This window comes from Pelodiscus sinensis, chromosome 12 (assembly GCF_049634645.1).
Source record: "Pelodiscus sinensis isolate JC-2024 chromosome 12, ASM4963464v1, whole genome shotgun sequence".
Classification (NCBI taxonomy): Eukaryota; Metazoa; Chordata; order Testudines; family Trionychidae; genus Pelodiscus; species Pelodiscus sinensis.
The window spans coordinates 30,196,639-30,223,898 of record NC_134722.1 but is presented as its reverse complement, the minus strand read 5'-3'; the positions used below and the strand labels follow the sequence as shown (position 1 = coordinate 30,223,898).

The following is a 27,260-nucleotide window of genomic DNA, read 5'->3' as shown; positions in this document are numbered from 1 at the left end:
TGCGGCTGCCCAGGAGAGAGTCAGATGCCACCCAACTGATTATCAGTGCCTACAGTGAGGTTCTTTGTTTCTACTGGTGTGCACATTTTCACGTTCCTTGGTGCGCATAAAAATTTAGAGGGAATATTGGTCATGACCAATGTAAGGTCTTGTGTACTGAAGCTATGTCAGGCTGTTGAAGGATGAATAGTACTGGGATTAATGTCTTTGGCCTTGTCTACACTACAGAGTTTTGTTGACAAACCTTTCGTCAACAAAACTGTGCAGATGAACACACTCTAATGTTCCTTATGCCAACAGAAGTCTTCTGCTTTGCCAACCTAATAAAACCACCTTGACATGAGGCATAGAGCTTTTCAGCAAAGTTATATCAATTAAGTGTTTGGTGTAAATACCGCACTAGGTTCTGTTGCAGTAAATGGCCTCCGCACAATCCTGACAACTTTGGTCAGCAGTTGGAAATCCATTGCATTGTATCCAAGTACACAGGCTTCTATCCCTCCCTTTTTAAAGGTTGAGGAACTTCAGAAATTCTACTTTGTTTGCTTGGCATGGAAGGTTGACATTGCATGTTCCCAGCTGACCATGGCGGCTCCACACAGCAAACTCTTCCCTCTTGGAGCACATCTGAGTTGTTGGATCTGCTGGCACTGTGGGGAGAGAGGAGGCTGTGTGGTCACAGCTCTATTCCAGCCATAGGAGCTTCATTATCTAAGCTCAGATTTCTCATGGTACATTTGATAAGGGACATGCATCAGTGCTGTGCTAAATTAAAGCAGCTAAATCAAACTGTTGCTCTGGTGCTGTGCCGAAGAGCTGCCATAGGAGCTGGGAAACCATCCTCAGCAGCAGTCCTACCTGCACTACCAAGAGCCCCATGGATACTTCAGAGGGGCTAGAGACAATGGGCAGCAGACTCAATCGTGAGGACAAAGCTGTGGATGGGGAGGGTAAGTTGGAGGATGATGTGGAGCATATGGCAGGGTCGTCCGGTGGCATGATGAGACATGACCTCTTTTCTATTCTGGAGGGGGTTAGCAAGTCCCAGCATTCCATCGTTGAAGAGCATCATGCAGGAGAGGTGAGCCCTGGTAAGTGATCTTTTTGAGTTTATGCTGCTTGGTTATTTGAGAGAGAGCTATCCTTTGCTTTGAATATTCAAGAAGTGGGTGAAGGGATAGAACTGTACCAGACTTAGCTGTGTTTGTGTGTGCTTCATGTTTCTCTGTGCTATTAAGCAGTGCGGCAAAACACTGGTGATGCATACCAGGATTTCTCAGAAATCGTCTGAGATATCTCTAGGGAGTTTTCTGGGGGGTTTTCACCAATCCTCTGCCAAATTTTCCTTGGCAGAGGTGCTTTGGCCCTCCTCCCATTTTAGGAAACTTTCCTGTGGCAATCAGCAATCACTTGTGCAGGGTCCAAAGCAGCACGCAGGTAATCTGGTCTGAAGCCGCACATATGTAGGAGAGATGCATCCTTGCTTATCTTGGGAGTGAGTTACCAGCTTCAGTGACACCCCCGACTCCTTGCCCTGGTGAAAAATGGTGGCAGAATGTATAATAGTTTCCTTAGTCACCTGCAGCGATCCACTTAAAAAACCACAAGATTCTTTACCTTTGTTGAACTCTCCTTAGTGCCCCCGACTGAATTTGCCATGATAAGAGTGGTCGCTAAGTTGTGTGCTTGCCAAGGGAGAGTGAGAAACTGATTCCTGTTTTACAGTAATGATTTGATACTGTGCATAAATTAAGAATCATGCTTCTGTTGTTGCTTGTGCTTCTGCAGATGTGGCCTTCAGGAGAACCCCCTACATGCCAATGGAGTGCTTCTGACAAATCATGAAGACACAAAGAAGCTGTAAGGAGACCAGGTTTCAAGAAGTGCTTCAGTCTTCAGAGACCAAAAAAGGAGAATGCAGGGCATGGAGAGAGACTTTACAAGAAAATTTATAAAACAGAAAAGAGAGCCAATAGCAGATAATTGTGGAGAAGCAAACAGAGCTGTTGAAATCCCCATTCATACTGCAGGCTGCATCCATGTATGTTTGGCATACCCTTCAGCCGATACAGAACTGTTCTCCATACCTTCCTAACCCCTTTCACACATTCATTGTAACTTTCTGACCCATCTTGTTACCTCATTCACTTCACCCCTTTGGACTTATACACAGCCATAGGAACCAACACTGTTCTTCATTGTTATCTCCCTTCTGACAAAGCTTATTGTCTGTATTGTTAATTTGTATTTAATAAAAACATATTTTCTTCAAGATAACTAATCTTTATTTGTCTCCTACACATGGTGGTTGCTGCTGGAATTAATAAACAGTGGCAGTTTGATTATTTGAGTTACAAATCATGGTCAGGATTCATCAAAATTGTTGCAAGGCAGCAAGTTAACAAAACAAGGCACAGTACTGTATAGAAAAAAAAACATTGCTAGAGTTCATTGTCAAAATGGTACCTCAAAGCCTCTATGAGTCGTGTAGCCCCCCTTGTTGTGCTCCTGTAAAATCAGCTTCTAGGAGATCTGCCTCTAAGCGCTATTTGTGTGAGAAACTTTTCACCTTTAGCCTCACAAATGTTATGGAGCATGCAGAAGGCTGCTATGACCATGGGAATATTTTCCTCTTTTAAGTCTAATCTGCCATAAAGTCAGTGCCAGCGATCCTTTAATTTGCCAAAGGCACATTCTGCAGTCTTTCTGTACCTGCTCAGCCTATTGTTGAAGTGCTTTCCCTGTAAGGCTTCATGAGCCATGGGAATAAGAGATATGCTGGTTCTACCGGGATCACTATGGGAATTCCAACATCCTCCATTGACATCTTATGGTTTTGAAAGAAAGTCTCTGCTTGCAGCTTTCTGTACAGGCTGGTGTTCCCAAAGAGGCATACATCAAGCACTTTCCCGGACCATCCCACATTGATAATGTCAGTGAAATGGCCACAGAGATGCACAAGTGCCTGCAATACAATAGAGAAGTACCCTTTTCTTTTTGATTTATCTGATGCAATATGGCCTGGGCCAAAATTGAGCTATCCTTGCCATCTCTCGCCCTGCCATAGTTGAGGATCCCCATTGTCACAAAGCCATCCAATATTTCACTCACATTGCTGAGAGTCACATAACAGGATGCAAAAAATGGCTTTGAACCTTTATATTAATGTAGCTTCAATGGTGGACTTCCTAGCTCCAAACTGATTCGTGACCATGCTTCCACACAGCGTCGGCCATGCACTTCTGCACTGAAAGGGAAGCTCTCATTTTTATGTTCTTATGCTACAGTGCTAAGGTGAGCTCCACACACAGTACAAGGAAGATGGCTTTTTGCATCTCAAGGCTTTCCAGCCACTGCTTCTCATACCAGATCTGCATAATGTGATTTCACCACTTTATGTTTGTTTCCTGATATACCATGTTTCCTGATATACCATTTCCATGGTATACCATGTGCAGTAGTCCTGTGAATGTCAAAAGTAATCTGGTATTGTTTCTGTGGCACATAGCAGGTCAGGCACATCTGATTCTTGTTCAGATTGGGTATTCATGATCAGCTGTAACGGGTTCATAATAGTGACCACAACAATAAAGAGGCGTTCAGGATTCATCCTTTCAGGCAGAGTTGGCAGGCGTGCAATAAATGGAATTGTTGAACAATGCTGCAAAATGTAGTCAGAAGCCCATGGAATGATTGGATGGGGGAAAAATACTGCATCATGGGACACTGAGACTGCATCCATGATGTATTGCGATCCATTCCCTCCTTCCCACAACTCCCAGTTGCAGAGGGTAATGAGCAGCACAATGGGATAGCTACCCCTATCACACTGTTTTCAGTGTCGATGTTAGAGCACCAACTATGGATGCCATTTGTTGTCTGAAGGAGCATTGCCAGATCACGCACAAGTGATTGTAAATATACCAGATTTTTACCTTTGGTGTAATTTGTATTGAAAAAATCCTGTCCAAACTATATTAATTAGCTTGGAGGCTTATAATTTCATATGATCCCTTTTTTCAAGGCAGGAAGGAGAACTTTGAGGGAGGGATTGTGGTTAGATGAGAGAGGATATAAAAACTGAGGGTTTGAAAAGGATATGTATCTGAGGCTGGAAGGCAGTAAATGTGTAAAAAGTACATGAGAACTGATGTTTCGGGGAAGTGGCAGTGATGGGGCTCTAACTTAAAAGGATCTAGATAGGTCTGGGAAAATGTGTGTTTATTGCATGATTTGATAAATAAGAAAGGGTCTTTTTACCAGACTTTTATCCGGAGGAAAATATGTGAGTCTGGACAAATATAATGCATGTTAATACACAGACCGTATTGGTGATACTTGTAGAAATAACTCCCTTTTATTTGGAATAATATAATCCAACACCCAACCTAGTAAAGACCAAGATCGTTATTTTCTTCACAAAGACCTTTTCATCATTGTCTTCAGAGAGATGTTACCCCGATGTAACAAAATGGCAAGAAAACTCTACAGTGATAGTCCAAAACACAATGGCTGTGTCTACATTGGCCCCTATTCCCCCTTGAAAGTAGGAATAAGAGATCCTCCGGAAAAGAGCTTATTTTCCGGAGGATCGCGTCCAGACTGGCGCTTTTCTCCGGCTTATCTACAAGCCGGAAAAAAGCGGTAGCCATGTTAATGCAAATGCCGCGGGGGATATTTAAATCCCCCGCGGATTTGCCTATTCCAAAGTGCTACATTTGCATCCCTATTACGGAATAGGGGCCAATGTAGACACAGCCATTGGCTCTGATTCAGTAAAGTAATCTGGTTCCCTATTTAGACAAGACACTGACATTTACATGTGTTTACGTCCTTTCCCAATTGGGGTCAATAATACTATGCCACTGTTTTTGTCTCTTGGGATAGAATGTATTTTTTGTTCTTGGGCAAATATTAGTGCAGTCTTATGATATCAGTAGTTCTCTTCACTCCTTGAAGTCTATGTAATAGGATAAGAAGTATTCACATACAATCTGAGCTGTTAAGGGGCTGTTGCTCATTTCTAAGATTTGATTGCATCTAGAAATCAACATTTGGCTCTGAAGTGCATTGGTTTGATAAGGTTAACTTCTTTCCTGGGAGTGATCAAGTGTTAAATAAGCACTGTGACTATGAATGGAATTCAGGTAATGGCACACCCATAAATAGACTTTCAGATTCATGGGGGAATAAATGCTGAATTCTTTCTGACGTTTCCTTGAGCTCAGAGGACCAAAACCTTTTAGATTCCAGCACCAATGACCTAGCAATTAAATAAATATCCTCTGAGAACATCTAAGATAAGCTGGCAAAATGCAAACATTTGGATTTGTGTAATATTGTTTAATGAATGGAGTATCTGCTCACAGTCCCTACTGCATCTGAGCTGTGCTCAGATACACGATGGCCAGAGGGATCTGGTTGTGGCTCCCTGATTTAGGGCTGCCTACTGCTGTCATAAATGATGGCAGAAAGGCATCTAATACTGCTATTGCTGGCTTACGGTCCATTATGCCAGTGAAGAAGTGGATATAGTAGCAGAACCCACCTCTGCCGAACCCCAACATTTCAGCAAGCCCATTCCTGACTTGCTCCTTCTTCTTTTTTTATGTCAGGGTGGAACAGCAATCCACATTTGAAGATGCTTGCCTACTCTGGCAGCTGTAGGCCTGCAGAGGTTCCTGCTGCATATGGGGAATTCTCCGCTTTCACAGCACAAAGTGGCCTTAGTGACGTGGGGAATCTGGGTCTTTCAGTTTATCAGAAGGACATTTTCAAAGCTCTTTACATGGAAACTTATTCCAAGACATTTGTTTCTAGAGGTTTCAACTTCACAGTTGCTTCCCAAACAACCTTCATTAAAAGGATACTGCCAGTTTAGAAACTCTGAAAGGTCTCATAATCATAGTTTCTAGTAACACCAAGATTACTGTTCTTGAAGAATTACACTAAAAAAGTGCTCCTCTGTTTTTGTTTCCAGTTTCTTTACTTTGTGTAATGGATGACTTGGGTACACAGTTTGGTTGGTTCCCTGTCTCGTCTGTCCAGTCAGTCTCCACTGTAATTTATGTGGGTCATTCACACAGCAATAAGGGTAAGGTCAAAAAAACCTTAAATAAGGGTAAGGCCACAAAAACTGATAAAGGATCTAAGAGAAGAGTTTAGTACTTTAAAACATTTTCTAACTCCCTTTTTAAAGTAGACTTTGAACTCAAACTGGGGTCTGAAAATTGGGGATAAATGGGGATGAGGCCTGGGGTGGTGCAGGAGTCAAACATACCTGGGAGATCGCAAAGTCAATGCTGCTGTCAAAGTGGCTTAGCAGTAGCTGTATCCCGCTGCTGTTGAACAGCAGTAGTGTACATTTGTGTGCTTTCATCATCAAAGCGATAAAATGGCACTGATGGCAGGGTCTAGTACTTGATTTTACTTAATTATGATTTTGTCCCTTGTTTCTCAGAAAATATTCATTCTTTCGGAGTGAGCATCCCTGTGTTATTCCACTGAGGGCTATGCATGCATGCTATGTGCACAGAATCAGAGAATTTGAATGTGCTTCTGTTCGAAAAAAAGGTATGGGGCGGCCAACCACATCTGGAGTTCTTTCTCACTGACACATGGTCAGAACTTTCAGTGTTCTGACCACTGGTCTATTGGTACTGTTATCACTGGCATCTCACAAGATATGGGAACCTCCGATTCTAGGAAAGTCCATGGTGACAGCACTGATACCCACAAGGAGAGGATGCCTCATACAGGGAGAAACTGAGAGCAAGAGCTGCGTCTTAGGATGTGTCCACCTTGCTGAATCCAGAGATCACCCCATCTGTCAGGTTCTTCCACCTCTTGAGAGATAATTTCTCTACTATGCCTCAGGTGTGGCACCCCTCCTCATCTGCTTTGATGATTTACACAGGGGTCTCAAACTTACAGCCTGTAGACCATCACCAGTCAGAGCAATTGCACCATTCCTGTCCCCCAAGCTCTGCCCCTTCCTGCCACCACTCTGCTCTCATTCCACGAGGAGTAACGGTAGTTTGGACTAGGAAGCCTAGTCCGAACTACCTAGTTCGTGCCGCGTGTAGCCGCGCGGCACGGGGTTCGAACGAGCAGGGATTTAAAAATGGCGGCACCCAGTTTATGCAAATGAAACCCGGGAAATTCAAATCCCGGGCTTCATTTGCAAGCGCGGTATGCCTACATTACCCTCCTAGTTCGAACTAGGAGGGTAGTGTAGACATACCCTCTCTGATTCATCCGGAGATGACTTAACTAGGACAGGATTCTGCTCAGCTTGCTTACTGACACCCAAGAAGACAGGGAGATAGCTCGATCTTTGGCACACTAGTCACTTCTTCCACAATCTCGAGTTTCCTGTGGCCACGCTGTCAGCGATTATCCTGTTGTCAGAGAAATGCACGTGTTTTGTAGCTCTCGTTATAAAGGATGTTTGTTTTTTGGTAGAAAGCACTCACCTTTGGGAAAGCCGCTGCTTCCAGGGCCTTCATCGAAGGGTTTTCCATCGTAGCAGGTTATGTCAGATGCTATTTTGTCCTCACATTTCTTTGTCTCAGCAGTTGGCTTCTAGCTGTGCAGTCCATGCAAGAAGCCCATGCATCAACTTTAGTGTTGCTCAATCTTCTTTTGTCACTCAGAGTTAGCATCAACATTGAGAAATCAATCCTAGATCCCACATAGTCTCTGAATTTCATAGGGGCTAACATCAATTTGGACATGACGTGAGCCTATTTATCAGCAGATGGGGTCTACGCATTAAGCAACATCATATTGCTAGTTAATCATCCTCAGTGGAATACAATAGAGGCCATTACTTGACAAATAAGAGGAAGTAACTTACCTTTAATTGGAGGTTCTTCAAGATGTGTGGTCTCTATCTGGTTCCCTTCCTCCCCTTTATTCCTCTCTGCTATGACTCTGCTAGGTTCATGGTAGACAAGGAACAGGAGATGTGGTCAGTCTGTCCCTTCCTTTATTGCCTCAGATGGAAGCATGAAGCAAGCCAGCATGTATATGCAGACCAGCAGATGCTGTTTTCAAATGCTGCATCTCCGAGTACATGGCACACATGCACAACTTCAATGGAATACTGATTAAAAAAAACCACACATCTAAAAGAAACTCCAGCTACAGATAGTTAACCTTCTTTTCCTGTTGATGGCAGTCACTTTCCTGTTAGAGAAGTTTTTTGTTCTTCAGTGCTATATACAATGAACATGAAATGCTTTATCAGTTAAAATTTGATCTTTTTTTATTCATTGTCAAGAGAAGTTTATTAAAAGCATTCCTTCTAAATTTTTGGCATGATTCATTTGTGACAACCATCAATCTGTGAAACAGCCAGCTGCATAACACTGTTGTATTGATCTTTCTAATAGAGGATTTTTTGTTTTTAGTGTCACTAATATCATCTTTTTAACATTTTACCTTTTTTTAAAGAATGGTCTCTCTGGATCTCATATATTATTGAGTAGCATATCTTGTAAGTAGTAACTGCTGCTAGGCAGATTTGAACCTGGGACTTCCAAAGGTTAGTGTAGGAGCTTCTACAGCTTGAGCTATAAAACCAACTGCTTCTCAGCTTAGGCTATAGAGCTCACTCATTCTTATCTCTCCCTGTAAAGGGTCTAAGTGCCACTACATAGGACAGTGAACCACACCCACTAGGTGTATGGGTTACACTTGAACCTATTACTATTGTTTTAAATAAAGCAGTCTCCACAAGATCAAATGAAATAGGTAAAAGCTATAATATTTACAAAATCTAACACTATTGCTATAAACAAATTCAGAAAATAGAAAAGAGAAACTGAGCCAGGCTTTACATAATGACAGAAAATAATAGAGATAACACTTAAGGACAGATACGGAAATCAAACTAAAGTAGACATCTCCCTAACTAAAATTATGAACAGGGTTTTTTCTGATTCACTGCTCTCAGTGGTGAGAATTAGAGAAGGCTGTGGAACTTCAGCAGTCAATGCCCCCTCCTCCCCCAGATCTGAGCTGCTCTTTGCTTCTTGGGAGGACTTGTTGAGTCTGTAAATGAACTATTCAACCTTTATTTCACTCACTGGATGAGCTGGGACTTCATCTCCACTTTGGACAAAGCCTCCATACAACCCTTCCTTAACCTAAGCAGGGAATTTCTAGCATATGTATCATGTCCTTCCAAATGAAATTAACCAGGGACTCATGCACCAGTGGCCAGAATTTAGCCCTTAATGGTCAAGTATGAGGTCATGATGTCTTGTCCTAACTTTTTTAATGCTAGGATATTTATTGCCTCTCCAGATATTACCTTTTTTTCTCCCTCATCAAATACTTCATGCTTACATAACAGTTTGTCCAAATTATTTAGAAATACCTGAGATGCCTGAGGGTATGTCTACACTACCCCCCTAGTTTGAACTAGGGGGGTAATGTATGCATACCGAACTTGCTAATGAAGCCCGGGATTTGAATTTCCCGGGCTTCATTAGCATAAAGCCGGCGCCGCCATTTTTAAAAGCCGGCTAGTGCGAACCCCGTGCCGCGCGGCTACATGCGGCACGGACTAGATAGTTCGGATTAGGAAGCCTAATCCGAACTATCTGTACACCTCGTTCCACGTACAGATAGTTCGGATTAGAAGCCTAATCCGAACTATCTAGTCCGTGCCGCGTGTAGCCGCGCGGCATGGGGTTCGCACTAGCCGGCTTTTAAAAATGGCGGCGCCGGCTTTATGCTAATGAAGCCCGGGAAATTCAAATCCTGGGCTTCATTAGCAAGTTCGGTATGCATACATTACCCCCCTAGTTCGAACTAGGGGGGTAGTGTAGACATACCCTGAGTGTCTCCAGATTTCTCTTAGGTCTCTTGTGCAAGGAGATTAGCCTGTCTTTCTAATTGTTCCTTAGACCCCAAGCACTATTATGGTACTATAGAATAATAATAATAATAATAAATAAATTCTGTAGTAAGAATCCCATTTTAGGAAAGCACAAAACTAATCAAATCAGCCTTTTTGTGCCACTTGCTACCATATGTACTTCTGTTTCCACAGCAAGCACCCATCTCAAACGGTATGAAGTGATCTGGCTTCTTTTTCTCATATTGCCGCTGCCAGTTACCTTCTTGTTGAAGAGACCAATTTGAACTCCTTATTTGCTGGATAAAGAAAACCTGTTCAGTTGCACAGTAGTCACATGTAACAATACTTCTTTGAGGAGGTTTGCTATTACTTTTTCCTCATCGTTGATTCTACAAAGATAGTGTGTTTATTAAAAGAAAAAAGAGAGAAGTGGAAGAAAAAAGGAAAAGAGAGAGAAGAAAAAAAACAGTGGGATGAGCAACAACAGCTAAATGCATTTAAGTCTAAGCTAGTGAAGCAGTTGATTTCCTTGCTGCATGAAAATGTTAAATGAAGTAATGTGTTTGCATATGTGTGGAGAAGAATCTGAAATCATGACAATAATGTACAATTAATTTAATTTGTATATGTATAAATGTGGTGTTCTCCCTCATCCACTCAGCAGAGCAAAACAAATTAATGCCAGTTGAGACATTAATTTAACCTTTTAAGTATTTAACCTTTGGCCTCATTTAAGGAATTCCTAAGAGTGTAGTGTTGTTGTAGTGTTGAAATCAAGTGACCTACAGCTCAAGGACTGTACTAGTCTCCTGAGTTTAGCCACAGTGTGAGTTAGTTCATTGTTAAAATTACAGATGAACAACAATGGCTCCATATATTTCTTCTCATTGAACTATTATTGAAACTAAAGTCCTGCTGTCTTTTTAGGATATTTACTAAGTTTTATTCTCTTAGGGTATGTCTACACTACAAAGTTAATTCGAACTAACAGCCGTTAGTTCGAATTAACTTTGATAGGCGCTACACATACAAACCACTAGTTCGAACTTAATTCAAACTAGGTAAACGTCATTCTACGAGGACTAACGCCTAGTTCGAATTAAGTAGTTCGAATTAAGGGCTGTGTAGCCACTTAATTCGAACTAGTGGGAGGCTAGCCCTCCCCAGCTTTCCCTGGTGGCCACTCTGGGCACCACCAGGGAAATTCTTCTGCCCCCCTCCCAGCCCCGGAGTCCTTAAAGGGGCACGGTCTGGCTACGGTGCCCGTGCCAGGTGCAAGCCTGCCAGCACCCAGCCAGCAGACCCTGCACCTGGCATGGCACCCTCCGCCTCTTCCCGGGACCAGGCTGGCGGCTGGAGCTGCAAGAGGCGGGCGCCCGCTTGGTCTAGGGCGGAGATCGTGACTCTCATCCATGACCTCCGCACTAGGCACAGGAAAGTGGCCGTCTAGGGCAGGATAGCTGCCAGCCTGGCCACCCAGGAGCAGGTTTGCATGAAAATCAAGGTGGTCCAGTGAGACCCCTGACCCTGAGCTTAGAACATAAAAACATAAGAACGGCCATACTGGGTCAGACCAAAGGTCCATCTAGCTCAGTAGCCTGTCTGCCGACAGCGGCCAACACCAGCTACCCCAGAGGGGATAGACTGAAGACAATGACCAAGCCATTTGTCTCGTGCCATCCATCTCCAGCCTTCCACAAACAGAGGCCAGGGACACCATTTCTACCCCCTGGCTAATAGCACTCCATGGACCCAACCTCCATGAATTTATCTAGCTTCTCTTTAAACTCTGTTCTAGTTCTAGCCTTCACAGCCTCCTGCAGCAACGAGTTCCACAGGTTGACTATTTGCTTTGTGAAGAAGAACTTTCTGTTATTAGTTTGAAGCCTGCTACCCATTCATTTCATTTGGTGTCCTCTAGTCCTTCTATTATGGGAACTAATGAAGAACTTTTCTTTATTTACCCTCTCCACACCACTCATGATTTTATAGACCTCTATCATATCCCCCCTCAGTCTCCTCTTTTCTAAGCTAAAAAGTCCCAGTCTCTTTAGCCTCTCTTCATATGGGACCTGTTCCAAACCCCTGATCATTTTAGTTGCCCTCCCCTCTCCCACCCTCTGTCTTCCCCTCTCCCACCTCCTTTTCCCAGTCTCCCCGAGTTTTGTTCAATAAAGAGAGTTTCTACACGTGTCCTTTATTCTGTACATCAGGTAGGGGGGCAAGGGAGGGGTAAGTGGAAGGAGGTGAGGGAGGACTGGGGTACGAGCCCCTGATGGGGAGGACTGGGGTGGCTCTGTGGGCTCCTCGGGGTGGAAGCTCTCCTGCAGCCCCCCGATTGTCCCCCTCCCCTCCTGGATGGCAGCCTGCGGCAAGTGCAGCCGGGCTGATTGCCGAGTGCTGTGATGTGCCGAGTGCGGGCACTCAGGGCACTCCAAGCCAGGACTGCTTTGCTGTCCCTCATCGAGTTAGACAGGCAAGCTGGGAACCCCTGAGAACTGTCTGTCCGGGGTGGGGGTCGGGTCCCTTTAAGCACAGCCCTTGGCTAGCCTGAGACAGCAGCTCCACGCTCTAAGTCCTAATCTGATGCCCTGCCGGCACTGCTTCCGGTCATCCTTAACCTCAGTTCAGGGTCCACTCAATGTGGACATGCTAGTTCGAATTAGCAAAATGCTAATTCAAACTAGTTTTTAGGTCTAGATTCACTAGTTCGAATTAGCTTAGTTTGAATTAACTAATTCGAATTAAGTTAGTTCGAATTAGTGCTGTAGTGTAGACATACCCTTATTACCTTGGTATCCAACTAGTTCTGAATCAGTAGCCACTATATACTATTGCGAATTAGCCACACTCAGCCTGCCAAAAAGCCACATTGTTCAAGCCAACTAGCCACACTCCACTAGACAAATAGCTAGGAGCTAGCGTGTGGCTAGGAGCTAGCGTGTTGGACAACACCGACTTACTAATTAGAAAAGTGTGGTTTAAAAAAAAATCCATAATAAAATAAAAATATCCTGTCTATCCCATTTGAATAAGACCATGCAGTATATAAAGTGAGCTTAATTGATATGTTGGAGGAAAATATAGGTAATTTTATTATTGAAACATAAACATACCCGTTATAAGAACTGAAGCAATGTTTAGTGACGTTATGTCCAGAATTTTCCTTTTGCATTTTAGTATTTTTCACAAAATGAAACCAACTTGTGGTGTAAGAGATACAAAATGGTGGGTAAACCTACTACAGATTGTATCTCCTTTGTCCAGCCCTTGCGACCTGACTGGTTCTGAGCAAGGGGGTTTGCTGGACCAGGGGAGGACTTTCCCAACATGGGCTGTACTGCTCTGCTGCCAATGACTAGGGCACCAGCCCAGCTTTGCTGCTGCCTCTCTGGCTGTGGCTCCCCAGGCTGGAGCTCCATGGCTGCTGCCAGGGCTGGGAGCTCTGCAGCTATTGCCACTGTCCCTGAACCCCGGTGCCAGAGCTTTGTGGCTGCCAATGCTGGCCCCCGAGTGTCACAGCCTGGGCCAGAACTTTGTGGCTGCTGCTGCTGGCACCTTGCTACTGTCCAGGGCAGGGGATGGAACTCCTTACTGCTCCTCCTTTCCTCTGTCCCCCCCACTGGGTTCCCAGCTGAGTTCCTGGCCCCCCAGCCACTCCTGGCCCACTGCCCGTCCTCTCTATATCTGGGCTTTGTGGTCCAGGAACATCCATGGTTCTGCCGGCCCAGAGACTAGGGAGGTAGAACTTGTATTAGAATGAATGTTTGACTCGGTCCTACTTGTGTCAAAATAAAAGGGAGTTTGTTATTGTTTTTCACATTTTATACTTTGTTTTCCATCATTCCAAGTATATTATTTAGTGGAATGTGTTTTTGTTCATGTAGGTTTGATTAAAAGACTGCAGCTAATTTTAAAGGTTTAGCATCCAGTGAATTGGCCTGAATTTTACAACTGAAGTAGTAAAATTATACTACTGTACTGTAGTTGTAGCTTTCTGTGGAATGCACGTTTGTTTTGGGGACCTGCATGTAAAATTACAGTGCATCAAAATATTTCTTTTATATTACCCCTTTAGTTATCTTTTCTATTTCCAATTTATTTATAAAACCACCTACATCAAATTTCTAGAACTGCATCAAGGATATTTAAACCCATTGGGAAAAAAAGGCTTTAAGGTAATAAAAATTGAATCTAAAGGTTGTAAACCTAGCTCTAAATTGTGGGCATACAACCACTAGTGTGGTCAGTGAGAGCTATGTATGTGAATTTAGATGGGGAATCTTTTTTGGTTCGGAGGTGCCACTGACCTAGGGAAAAATCATTTGGGGGTCCGCATGCAAGTGAGAAGCAGAAAAAAATAACCAAAACCAACCAAACCCTCACTGATGTGAGACCGGAATGAGAGGGAGGAAGAGACGCCCCCCACATTCCCCATTTACCAGAGTTTAGAGGGACCCAGGCCAGTAGAATTTGTGTGCTCCAGCCTCGTGGGGAGGACAGTGGGTGCGCTAGAGTGCTAGCATGTGCTTTCCAAAGCTGGTAGGGAGCCCTGAGCCTCAGGGGCCAGATCTAGGTGTGATGTAGTAGGGATTGTATTCGCTGTTTGCTTTGTTATATTGTATGTGATTCTACTGTCCTGTGCTGCTCTGTAGTAACTCTCTGTATGTGCCTCAGTTACTCTGGGTACTGCAACACTATCTAGATGAGGAGGGGAAGTCTGGCCAGGTCTCATTGAGTAAGTATGTTGAGCGTGTCACATACAGGATAGTTCAGGCTGTCTTGTAACTTGTGAGATTCAGGAGATGCCACCTTTGCCCTGGGAAGTTGGACAAAAGGAGGAGGCGGAGCAGCCTGCATTGGAGACTGGTAGCTGGGTGTGTGAGGGAAGTTTGTCTGGCTTAGGATGCAAGAAGGGAGCTTGGAACAGGAGGGGGGAGGGGGAACAGGGGCCAGGCCCCTTGCTCCCCAAGATGGATTGTACTGACTGTTCCTGTTTCCTGTGCTAACAAGTCTGTACTTCGCTGTGATTTTGAGAACCAATGGACCTTCTGTTCTACCTGCTGGCTGGAAGTCGCGTCTGGCTGCGGATGGGGGTGCAGGGCCCATAGATTCTCCAACACATGGTGATACTGGTGGCAGAGGTGGGATGGACTGCACACCGTGCATGAAGCATCTGGCAGTAAGAGACTGGGATGCAGTAGAAAGAAGGGGGCTTGCAAGAGCCAGGAGAGCTGAAGGCCAGAGAAGTGGCTCCAGGAAGTGGAGGGGCCTACAGTCTAACCTGAGTGAGATCTTAGAGAAGGGGTGTTCCCTCAAGGAGGGGTTTCTCCTGCAGATTGTGAGAAGTGGTCCCACGTGGTGGAGAAGCCTATGGTCGAATGCCCGGGGGAAGGGGTGATACTCAAGGAGACTGGCACATTGAAGGGTTCTCCCTGGGAATCGTGGGGTGCTGCAAGCACGGGACTGTGAGTCCGTATCCTTGGGGAACAGCAAAAAGATGGCTTATAACCATCTACTTAAGACAGGTGTGGTTGAGTTGTGCAAGAAGAGAGGGCTGCCCGTTGGGAAATTCACCAAAGCCCAGCTAATCCATCAGCTGGAAGAGAATAATCATTCCAGGGAGCTGGATCCTGTCCCAGCTGGAAGCAGCCAGGCCACACCTGGGAGCATTTCAGGATCAGAGGAAGAAGAGAGGGTTGGAGACTGCCAGACAGACACAGTGTCCACTAAGATGTGTTCGGCAAGCAGCAGTTTGTCATGGCGGGGTCCCCTTCAGTGGATTTGGGATGACTGGAGATAGTGCTGCGGCTAAAGGAATTGGAGGATAATAAGGAAGAGTGCCAAGCTGGGGGAGACGGCGGTAGGAACAAGAGAGAGAGTGGCAGGAACGAGAGAGTGAGCGGGCCATGGCAGAGCTGAGAGGCAGAGAGGTCCGGGCTGCGTTAGGTGACGAAGGGCTCAGGACAGCATGTAACTTTGAGAGGGTATGTCCTGTCCCACTATAAGGATGTGGGGAACATGGACACCTTCCTTTGAGCGAGCTTGCAAGTTGCACTAGGTACCCCCAGCTGACTGGCTCCGACAACTCATCCCCTTACTGGATCCCAAGGCCCTAAGGCTGCGCTGCTCGGCTAGATGGAGGGTCTTCAGCAGGGGTACTATGAACGGTTCAAACAAGCTCTGCTGCACAACTTTGGGCAGACCCCTGAGGCATGCAGGAAAAATTCCAGAGTGCGCAGAATGGCTCTGAGGAGACCTACATTGATCTTGTCTCCTGGATAGTGCAATAAGTCAGCAAATGGGTAGTCAGGTCTGGGCCCAGATCTCAGAGGACCTGGTTAAGCTGATGGTTCTGAAGTAGCTCTATGAAATCTGCCTTCCCCACCTGAGACTGTGGCTGAAGGACAAAGGCGGAGGACTTGCACAGCAAAGGGCAATGAGTTTACAGACAGCCGTTCTGGGTGTGAAGGGAAATTTGGGAGAGATTGGCTCACAGTTGTACAGTGGGGAGAGATGCCTTTTGAGGACCTCCCCAGAAGGGAGAAACTAGCAACCTTCACCCTAGGGGGACAGCCACTACCCGGGTGGATCAGTCAGCTCTAGGGAGCCAATGGGACCTGACCTGCCATCACTGTGGGCATGGAGGCCATAAGAGGGCTCAGTGCCCTAAGCTCCAGGACAGGCTGAGCAAACCCAGACCTTCCCAGGTTAAGTGGGTGGGGCTGGAGGAGGAGTAGGCTGTCCAGGTGGGTGGGGCTGGCAGGCTGTCCACAGCTCAGGTGGGCGAGGCCTGATGCTCCAGAGGCAGGTTTCTCAGTGTACAGGGTAGGGGCAGGGCTTCCTCTGTACAGTGAGTGCCTTGTGCCCCTGGAGGTGGATGGCAGGAAGGTTATGGGGTACTGGCACACAGGCACAGAGGTGACACTGGCCTGGCCCGAGCTAGCGGCACCAGATCGCATGTCCTGGCACCTGACCCAGACAGGCAAAAACAGGACCTTGTTCAAGGTACCTGTGGCCAGAGTGCAGCTGAAGTTAGGGGCTCAAGAGGGCCCCAAGGAAGCCCCACCACTTGCCTGTTTGGATGCTGATGGGTGGTGACCTAGAGGATTGCCTGGAAGGGCCCCACAGTGCCCTGGACTTTACCCATAGCCAGAGCCGGCGAGGGGCACTCAGAGCTGATTCTGTGGAGGGCTCCCTGCAGAGGATGCAGGGAGCTGTCCCAGCAGACCAGGGGCCCCACGGGACTTTGCTCAGCAGGGCTGGGTCTCTAGACACAGACAGTGAGAGAGAATAGGTCCCCATCCCTTCCGCAGCTACTGAATTCCAGGCCGGGTTGTAGAAAGATCCTTCCTTTATGCAGAAGCTGAGGGACCAGCTGACCACAGTGCAGCTCAAATCCCTGGGGGAGGGCTGCCAGGAGAGGTTCCTGTGGGAGAAGGGATTACTGTCTCGGGATTGGTCCCTTCCAGGGAGAGTTGTGAGGGGGTCCGGTGGCAGCTGGTGGTTCCCCAAAACTACTGCAACAGGCTGCTGTACCTGGCCCATGACATCCTGTTCTTGAGACACCAGGGGATTCAGCACACCAGGCAGAGGCTGCTATAGAACCTTTACTAGTCTGGGGTCTTTACTGCTGTCCAATGATCTTACCGGTCCTGCAATTCCTGCTAGAGAGTGGAAAAAGCTCAGGACATCATAGAGGAGCCTTTCCAGAAAGTGGTGATGAATATTGTGGGACCCTTCAGCAAGGCAACCCGGTTGGGGAAGAAAAAATACATTCTCGTCTTGGTGGATTATGCTACCTGCTACCCTGAGGCCATGTCTCTGTCCTCTATCAAGGCAGACACTGTGGCTGATGCGCTGCTGACCATTTTCAACAGAGTGGGGTTTCCCAAGGAGGTCCTTACAGACCAGGGATCCAACTTCATGTCAGCCCTGCTCTGGTACTTGTGGGAGAAATGTGGGGTCCGGCACACCTGGGCCCCAGCGTATCACCCACAGTCCAACGAGATGGTGGAGAGGTTCAATGGGACACTAAAGCAAATGCTAAAGACCTTTATGCACCAGCACCGGGACACATACTTACCCCACCTGCTATTTGCATACAGAGAGGTGCCCCAAGAGTCCAGAGGACTCCATTTGAGCAATTGTATGGGCAGTGGCAGCCCATCAATACAGGCGAACTAGGCGATTGCTTAGAGCGCCAAGATAAACAGCTGTTGAGGGCGGGAGCACCGATTGTGCGGTGATCGCATGTTTTGCCTAGGGCGCCAGTTGCTGGCAGCTTGTGTAGGGCCGCTCCTGTGTATGGGAGAAGGGTGTGGGGATCTCTGGACTTGTTGAGAGATGAATGGGAGGGGGATGGAGAATCAGTGCTGGAGTACATATTGACTTTGTGAGAAAAATCTCACTGAGCTCATGGGCCTGGCCAGAGAAAACCTGGCAGTGTTCAAGGGAAGAGGAAGGTCTGATATTACCGCAACGCACGCACACACTTACACCACAGGGGACTTGGTGATGGTTCTTATTCCCTTGCGGAAGAACAAGCTGCAAGCATCCTGGGATGGCCCTTTTAAAGTTGTCAAGCAGCTGGATGATGTGAATTATGTGGTGGAACTGTCCAACTGGGTGCACAGCCACCGCGTGTACCATGTCAGTATGATGAAACCATACTGGTGCAGAGAGAATTTGGTGCTGGACACATGCAGGAACTGGGAGGGGCAGGGAGATGACCCCCCTTGGTGGAGCTGTTCCCTGGAACCAGGGCTGACTCTGCTGGAATCTATTCCCTTCTCTGACCAGCTAACTCTGGCCCAGCAGACAGAGATCAGAGAGATGCTGCATTCTCACCAGCAACTGTATTCCAATAAGCCCGGTCTCACTAGGCTGGCTGCATACCAGATAGAGATGAGCAAACACTTCCCCCCGCCATGTGTTGCTTTCCGTTCAGAGCCACGGGGAAGATGGCCCAGGACCTAGAAAGAGAAGTCCAGGACATGCTGGCTCTAGGGGTTGATCCAACCACCCTCCAGCCACTGGGCCTTCCTCAGTGCTGGTCCCCAAGAAGGACGGGTCGATCTGATTCTGCATGGACTATCAGAAGCTCAGTGCCATCACCGTGTCTAATGCCTATCCCATGCCTACGCCTGACGAGCTCCTAGACAAGTTGGGGGGAACTCACCACCATGGCCCTCACTAAGGGCTTTTGGCAGGTGCTGCTGGACCCAGATGCCAGGCTGAAATTGGCATTTATCACCCCGTCAGAGCTCTGAGTTCCTGGTCCTGCCTTTCAGGCTCAAGGGGGTGCCTGCCACATTCCAGCACCTGGTGGACCAGCTGCTGAGGGGGTTGGAGAGCTTTTCTCTGGCTAATAGTGCCGATATTTGGGTTTTTAGCCAGACCTGGGAGGACTGTGTGTCCCATGTCAGCCAAGTGTTGAACCAGCTACAGGGGCCTGGGTTGACTATAAAGGTTGGGAAGTGCAAGATGGGGATGGCAGAAGTGTCTTATCTGGCTGAAAGTCACATTTGGCTGTAGATGGGGGTTCAGGGCCCAGTGACTCTGCCACACAGAGTGACATCAAGCAAGAGGGGGCCACATCCGGTGCCTCTGCAATTTAAATGTAGTAGGTTACTTGTGCGCCTGGCTCCTACCCAGTACTTTTTTTGTAAGAAAAAAGTGCCGGTACTCTGGGGAAAACTTGTTGAGCAAAACAAAAAACACCCACGCACTGGGGGCCGGAATGCAGTTACGGCCCCTTTAAGAGCCACAGTGCTGTGTTAGGAGAAGGAAAAACAAACGCCGTGAGTCCCAATCTGGCTTCCGTCGGGAGCTGAGCCACCCCGGGACAACAGGTGCCAGTACACGCAGAGGGAATTTCCATTCCCTTTCTATGGGCTGGGAAAATAGGTGATGGTATGCCGTTCTGGGCAGTACCGTCACAAAAAAAAGCACTGCTCCTATCACATTTAAACTACAGAGCCTTATCAACTAATCATGTAGTTGATACAAGGTGTATTGACTACATGATTATCAATTACCCACCCACCTCTTATCATTCTTACAAAACACATCTATGTATAGTGTATAGTATTTTGCATGCCAAACTTTTAAAAATGTCATACGTTTTTACGTTATAATTTTTTTCAGTTCTTTGTTTTGTATGGTTAGTTTATATTGTTTTAATGAAACATATGTTTGTTATGATATGTTAGAGTGAAATTCTCAAAATTGCAGCCACAGTTTTGCAGTTTTGTGTGCACTAACTCCCTAACTCTGCACATCTACAATACATTAAAACTCTTCCAAATTTGCACATGCATATGTGAGTATTTGTACATGGGGCAAAATATCCAAGCACAAATTTAGTAGTCAAGTTGAAAATGTTGGATAAAAACTTCACTAAATTATTATCCTAAAATTTTTTTTATGGAAAATAATCTTCATTGGTGCAGAAATCTGTTATAACATTTTAATAGCATATAGGACTTTAATTATCTCGTGCTTTTCATTTTATTTAGAAATTACAAACTGTATTTTGTTCTCTTTCAGTCGAAGAGGGTGAATCTTCAGATTTTGCTTTGAACTGGGACTCATCAGTGACTCAATCAGGTAAATGTTTTAGGTTTTTCTGATTGCAAAGGCTTCCAGAAAGCAGCCAGGCATTTTACAGAAACTGTATTTTGTGTGTCACATTCCTGTCTCAAATCCAAGACTACCCACTGCAACACAATTTTTATATCCGTTCCATATGGTCAATAAAATCTATTACATACAGAGACTAATATACTCTTATCCTCCAGAGAGCTATTCTTTCTTCTTGTGGGCACATAGAAATGGGTTGTGATTTCTGCAGTATAACTGCTTTGAAGTTTTCTGCAATGGTACTGTTGCACATTTATTCCAATCTAATTACATAAAAACTACTCTAATAGGAATTTTAAACTTCAATCTCAATTGGAATGTGTGTATTGGTCTTCTTGGAAGAAATTACAAAGCATTCTTAGACCAGATGAACACAAGTTTGGTACATCAGCATGTTGGAAAGTTCTAATATATTTACCAGTCTGTGTAAATCTGATGTGTTCAGAACCTGCTAACCTGTATTACCTTGAACCTTTGAGTAAAAAGGGGCTCAAACTAAAGTAGCTTAAGCAAGTTAGGATGCCAGGTTGGTCTAGGTGTATGATTGGTGGCAAATTATTTACTCAATTTGATGTGCATAATGCTGTTTTGCTTTGGAGCACATAATTTGGTTTAAGTAATATCTATGAAATTCTCAAAACACAATTTTATATATAATTTCTTCTGATTTTCAAGGTGACAAAATGGTTAACATTAACTCTGCTTCACTATTGTCTTAATATAGAAACACATATATATAGCAGAGGTACACCAGAAGAATTCACAACCTAAATAGATACTAAACAGTAATATGAAAATAAACAATTGTAATATAATAGCCACACTAAATGGGGATTTAAGAATCACTATGAAACTAGTTCACAAGGGATTTTTCTCACCATAGCCAGTATTTGACCGGTCTTTAAGGCAAATTTGTCTTTGCCACAGTACTTGTGGCATTCTGCTTTGTACAAAACATAGTGTATGTTGTTCTGGATGCAGCATCTTTTCCACCATGGCTGCTTTGAACGATTTGTATTTTCACTTTTCTTTGATAGCAAATATTCCTGCTGCTGAAAACCCCTTACTGTGATGCAGAAGGCCCCTTTGTGCCTGGAGCTAACAGTGCATGAAAAGAGCACTCTGAGTCTTTCTTCCTTGACCTTAGTCTCAAACAGCAGTGGAGTAGAGTAACCAATGTTATCTATAAAAAATCCTGAATTATATTAAATATAACACAAGGCTGTGGTACAAAAATATATCTGTACACATCACTAGGATGGAGTGCATTTCAGTTTTCTGGATGAGGTTAGTGAATATACCAGAGGTAAAAGAAGAGCCTGTGAAAGGTTTTTCACAAATTAGCTGGTTTTTCTCCCATTTTCTCACAGAGCTGAGATAATGGGCAACAGGGTATCCTGTTGCTAGTTGAAAATATGAGTAATTCTAACTCTAGGCTCTTGAAAGTATGCATTACAACAATTGCTGAAGGACTATTCACTGTTTTTTAAGTTTTTGCTTTACAGCTGTTTGTATCGTGTGTGTTCTACTGTACATCAATTTAAGAAAATGCATGTTGATACGCTTAGTAGAGGCGAATTTTAATCTTATAAACCTTTATACTAGATAGAGTACAATACATGAGGCTGCAGACTGGAATAAGACTGAAGAGATGTACAGAAAAAGCATTAAGCCATAATATATAGTGGTGTAATACTGTGGAGTTACTCACTGTTGTGTGGTGTGCCTCCAAAGCTATATTCAGTAACTGAAACCAGTCCCTTAGCCCCAGTGTGCAAGACTTTCATTATGTTCTTTTATGATCTTCCTGTTTGCATTAGCTCTAGTAGTGTGATGTAGAACTTCAATAAAGGGGGGAAAACATGCTTCAGCTTCTCATTTCACACTCCTACCTTCCCAGCCCAAATCAACAATGTACCATTTCCCCTTGAAAAAATAAAAGTCCAAAAACTGGACTTGTTAAGGATGAACCTTTTGCCAGATGTTTTAAATTAAGAAATTCCTCACTTTTGTTCTCAGCTGGTGTGTACATCTGTGTGTGCATGCAAATAGATCTGCTTTAACTTCTCAGGAATTCTCTTCTGACTTATGTACAAAACCACTGTTCTTCCCTGAGCTAATGAAACTTCTTAGGCCAAGTCTAGTGCATTAACTTTTGCTGCTACAGCAACAGCTAGATGTGTGACTTTTGTGCAGCATTTCTTTATTTGCAAAAGTTCAGGTAGACACAGTTATACTGGCATAAAAATGCTTTTGTTGCTATAGCTTGCTTTGCTCTCCAAAACAGTGTAAACTAAAACAGCAGTAAGAGGTGCATCTGCACTAGCAGAGTATTCCTGTATTGACACAACTTTCTAGTACAGACCTGGCCTTATCTAGTTGTATGGCAAGACACATGCTTTGAAAGCCTTAAACTAATTTCATTTTCTAGTGGTGGCATTTCCATACAACACTGAACTAGCTGAGAATGTATGTTATTGTCTAAGCACAAGCAATCCAACTTCTTTTGCTTGTATTTGCCTAAAAATAGTTTTTAGAAAATAAATCTTCATTTGTAAAGAGTATTTTGGTTAATTTCATACAAATCCTAGAGTTGAAGTGTCATTTTCAAAGCAGTAGCCAGTCAGCTAGAATTTTGATTTTTTTTCAAAAAGTTAATTTCCAAAAATATTTTTTTGTAAAGTATAATCTGTTATCTGAATCTCAGTGAACTAATCTCTCTCATGTCAATGCTGGATATGTCCGCTGAGGTGTCACTGAAGCTCTAGTTGTATATCGTGTTGTTGGTTCTGCAGAAGCAGAGCTCTTCTTCAGCGGGGTGCTGCGGAATTTACAAGCTTCAGTCCTCTGGCATTGTATATACATAGATACTATAACTGGAAGGGACCCTAGAGGTCATCAAGTCCAGTCTTCTGCACTCATGGCAGGACCAAGCACCATCCAAGATCATTCCTAATAGGTGTTTGTCTAATGTGCTCTTAAAAATCCAATGATGGACATTTTACAACCTCCTACCCCATTTAACTACCCTGACAATTAGGAAGTGTTTCCTAATGTCCAACATAAACCTCCCTTGCTGCAATTTAAGCCATTGCTTCTTGTACTATCCCTCATGATCTCTGCAGGGAAGGAAATGCAGAGCCAGTCAACTTTCCACAACAGTAAGAGCTACCTAGGTAAGTTTGAAAGCATGTTATTGTTGACTTTGGACTGGATCTCTAAGTTTCTGTATGGTAATTTGGAAATTAGAAGTATTTTGAAAGTATGGAAATAGAACTCTTGTTGAGGTGGGGTAGCTTTCAAATGACCTGAAACACTAATGCAGTGTCTAGACTGGCCAGTTTTTCCGGAAAATCAGCCGCTTTTCCGGAAAAACTTGCCAGCTATCTACACTGGCCGCTTGAATTTCCGCAAAAGAACTGACTTCCTACTGTAAGAAATCAGTGCTTTTTGCGGAAATACTATGCTGTTCCCGTTCGGGCAAAAGTCCCTTTTGTGCAAAACGTTTGCGCAAAAGGGCCAGTGTAGACAGCTGAGATTTGTTTTGCGCAAAAAAGCCCTGATCGCGAAAATGGCGATCGGGGCTTTTTTGCGCAAAAGCACGTCTAGATTGGCATGGACGCTTTTCTGCAAAAAGTGCTTAAACTTAAAACTTTTCCGTTAAAAGCATTTCCGGAAAATCATGCCAGTCTAGACGTAGCCTAGGGCTGTGTCTACGTTGGCAAGATTTTGTGCAAAAGCAGTTGCTTTTGCGCAAAATCTTGCCACCTGTCTACACTGGCCGTGAGTACTTGCGCAAGAACACTGACATTCTAATGTATGAAATAAGTGCTTCTTGTGCAAATAATCTGATGCTCCCGCTCAGGGATAAGTCTTCTTGCGCAAGAGGCCAGTGTAGACAGGCAACATCAATTTCTTGTGCAAGAAAGCCTGATGTTTAAAATGGCCATCGGAGGTTTCTTGCACAAGAGAGCGTCTACACTGGCATGGATGCTTTTGCGCAAATACTTTTAATGTAAAAACTTTTGCGTTAAAAGTATTTGCACAAAATCATGCCAGTGTAGACGTAGCCTAAAACCTTATTAAAGTGACTAAATCAATCATTGTTTTGCAGGAGGTCGTGCTTCTGTGCATCACATGCATTATTTACTGCAAGAATTTTGCCTTTTTATTTAAGTTAATTGTCTTTTCCTTATGTAAACTTTTAACCTCTACTTAGACTGGAGGTTAGGGATGTAAAATCCCATTTAATTGGTTAACTGGTTAAACATATTATTTAACTGGTTAATAGTTTAAAGGGGAGGCAGTTTGGGGTGGGGAGGAGCGCTCCAGCTGAGCTAGACTGGCCTTCTGGTTCACTGCTGGGCTGGAGTGCTCCTCCCCCCACCACAGATAGGGGCTGCACTGGCAAGGCTGGAATAGCCCCTGTCTGCATGGTGCCTTAAGCCACCATGGACAGAGGCAGCTCTAGCTGGAATGCCAGAGCAGCCCCTAACTGTGGCAGACCAGGATGTCCCACAGGCAAGGGCTGCTCCGGCCCCTGTCTGTAGTGGGCTGGAGCAGGCAGGGAGCTGCTCCAGCCCCTACCAGTTAATGAGTTAAAAATTCACTTCTCTACTGGAGATTCAAAGTTCTTCTGTCCAGTTGAAAGGTTTTACAGAAGTCCAAGCCTTCTTCTCATTGAGGAATCTGTTCAGCTTCTTTAAACATGAATTGAACTACGGTAGTTTTATAAATGGCAGTTTTTTATCATAATTTAAAAGCCGTGCACACTAAATTGGAGAATCTACAGAATGCATTATAAGTAAGTTTTGAAGAGTTAGATTTTTATATTTTTATTATTTCAGTGTATATCGGTGTTTATTTTTGAACATGTAAGATTTTTTTGAATTTAAAAAAATGTATTTTTAGTTGTTCAAAATAATGGATTTTAATGATTTTTTCCAATTCTATGGATTAAAATTTTCACAGTTGTGTGAGTGTTGACGATTATTTAATGATAGTAGACCCTGAGATTCAAAAATGTACAGCTTTGTAACCATTAAAAACAAAATGTCTAGATCAAATGTTAAATATACAAAATAAAATATCCTTAATTCAAAAGCTAATAAGTTAATAAGCAGCATTTTTCTTCGCCTTTCTATACATTTAGTTATTGGAGATGGAAATATTCTTTTGTGTGTACTGTGAAATTGATGTTTACTGTTATTTACTGATAAAATCTAATCCTTCCTAGCCTAATTATGTGAGAGAGGTTGCTCTGATGCTATGAAAAATAATCTCTTTGCATTAGGCTGTGATCAAGCAAAGGGTAGATGTAAGCTTCCCAGCTCTTCAGCTTTGTATTATTGTTTTTGGACTCTAAATCTGAAGAATGAGAATCTTTTTTACTTTCTTTCTGAGGGACTTAGTTAACAGATCAGTAATGTTTTGTTGTTTAATAGACAGTTGTGTTCTGTCCCGGAGGACAAGAGTGGTAGAATGCTCAGTCACCCTGCTTTTCTCTGTTAACAGTGACTGCCACACTTGCTAGCTTGCTGCGGCGGCCCTCACATTTAAAACACATTTAGGGTAGTTTGGGCAAGGTTTCCAGTAAGAGGACAGAGAAGTATCAAGAGCTCTGGCTTGCCAGAGGGTTTTCTGCTTCTTCTAAGCAAAGAGGAAAATAAGATTTAGTATTTGTCTGGGTAGCCCATTGCTTTGCAGTCCTGCATTACTGTTGTAATACATCACTGGAACTTTATCTAAAGAAGCAACAAGGGACATTTTAAAGAAGTAAAAAGTCTTACTAAATATATAGAGAATTTAAGGCATTTTTAAAGAGGTATAAAAAGCATTTTTATTTAGGGTTTGCTGGAGAGTTTCCCGTTAGTTAAGCTGGGAGGCCATGGGGGAGACAAGCTAAATTGTCTAGGGCAGCCAGAGTAAGGTTCTGTGTTCTTCCTAGGAACTCAGTGAACTAGAAGGCTTGCGGGTTTTGTTTGTTTGTTTGTTCTTGAGATACATGTAGCTCCAGACTGCTGTTTTACTATCTTTTAAACTCAAAAGTAGGCTTCAGTAATCTTTGGATTGTGACACAAATTGAGAAGCTAAGAAACACAACTAGCACAGTAACACAAACAAAGGATGGAATGTCAGCCTGAACTATTGCGCTTGGAAATTGTGTGTGTCCACACATGTGTATGTGCTGGTCATTATAATACAGTGCTCACCCATGTGTAATAGATATGTTTCCAAAAGTGTCATTTCAGAGGTGGGTTTTTTTTTGCTTTAGGACATGTGCCATCAGTGCCAATAAAAAAGTCAAAATTTAAAAAATACTTTGTCATGACCAGTCATGCTGGAATAAATGCATTTAAACGGAGTAGGCTGGCAGGGGTAGCTTTAGGCCCGGTGTGGGGAACCACGGAGCTGGAACACACTAAATCTATTAGGTTAGGCCCCCATAGTGAGGTGTTTTTTTCTGCTTCTCACTTGTTTGTGGCCCCTGACTGATTTTTTTTGTGGGGGTCAGCAGCCCCCAACCCAACAAAGGTTCCCCATCCCCCATTCTAGGTAGTTATTACATTTGTTTAAAAAGCACTTTTGATGTATTGGCTAGGTGTTGACCTGGTTTGATGCGGCAGTTCAATACATACATTACATTTTATTCTAAGTTCTCAACTTGTGTACCAATTATTGTCTCTCTCTTGTGCCTTCCTTTCCAAATCCTTTGAAATCACTCTGCTTGTTCAGTAACAGGCAG

The 27,260-nt window shown here is 44.1% G+C and overlaps 1 protein-coding gene across 6 annotated transcripts in view; it reads left to right on the top strand.

Moving 5' to 3' along the window:
- The window catches only part of ZNF423 (zinc finger protein 423), a 375,707-nt gene that overhangs the window by 65,390 nt on the left and 283,057 nt on the right, over positions 1–27,260 (top strand). For 5 of the 6 annotated variants that reach the window (XM_075940237.1, XM_075940232.1, XM_075940234.1 and 2 more), the window contains exon 2: positions 20,423–20,482. The exons of the other annotated variant lie outside the window; for it this stretch is intronic. In XM_075940237.1, coding sequence (XP_075796352.1) covers positions 20,423–20,482 — 60 coding nt within the window. The remainder of the gene's footprint in view (positions 1–20,422; positions 20,483–27,260) is intronic. 6 annotated transcript variants of the gene reach the window in all.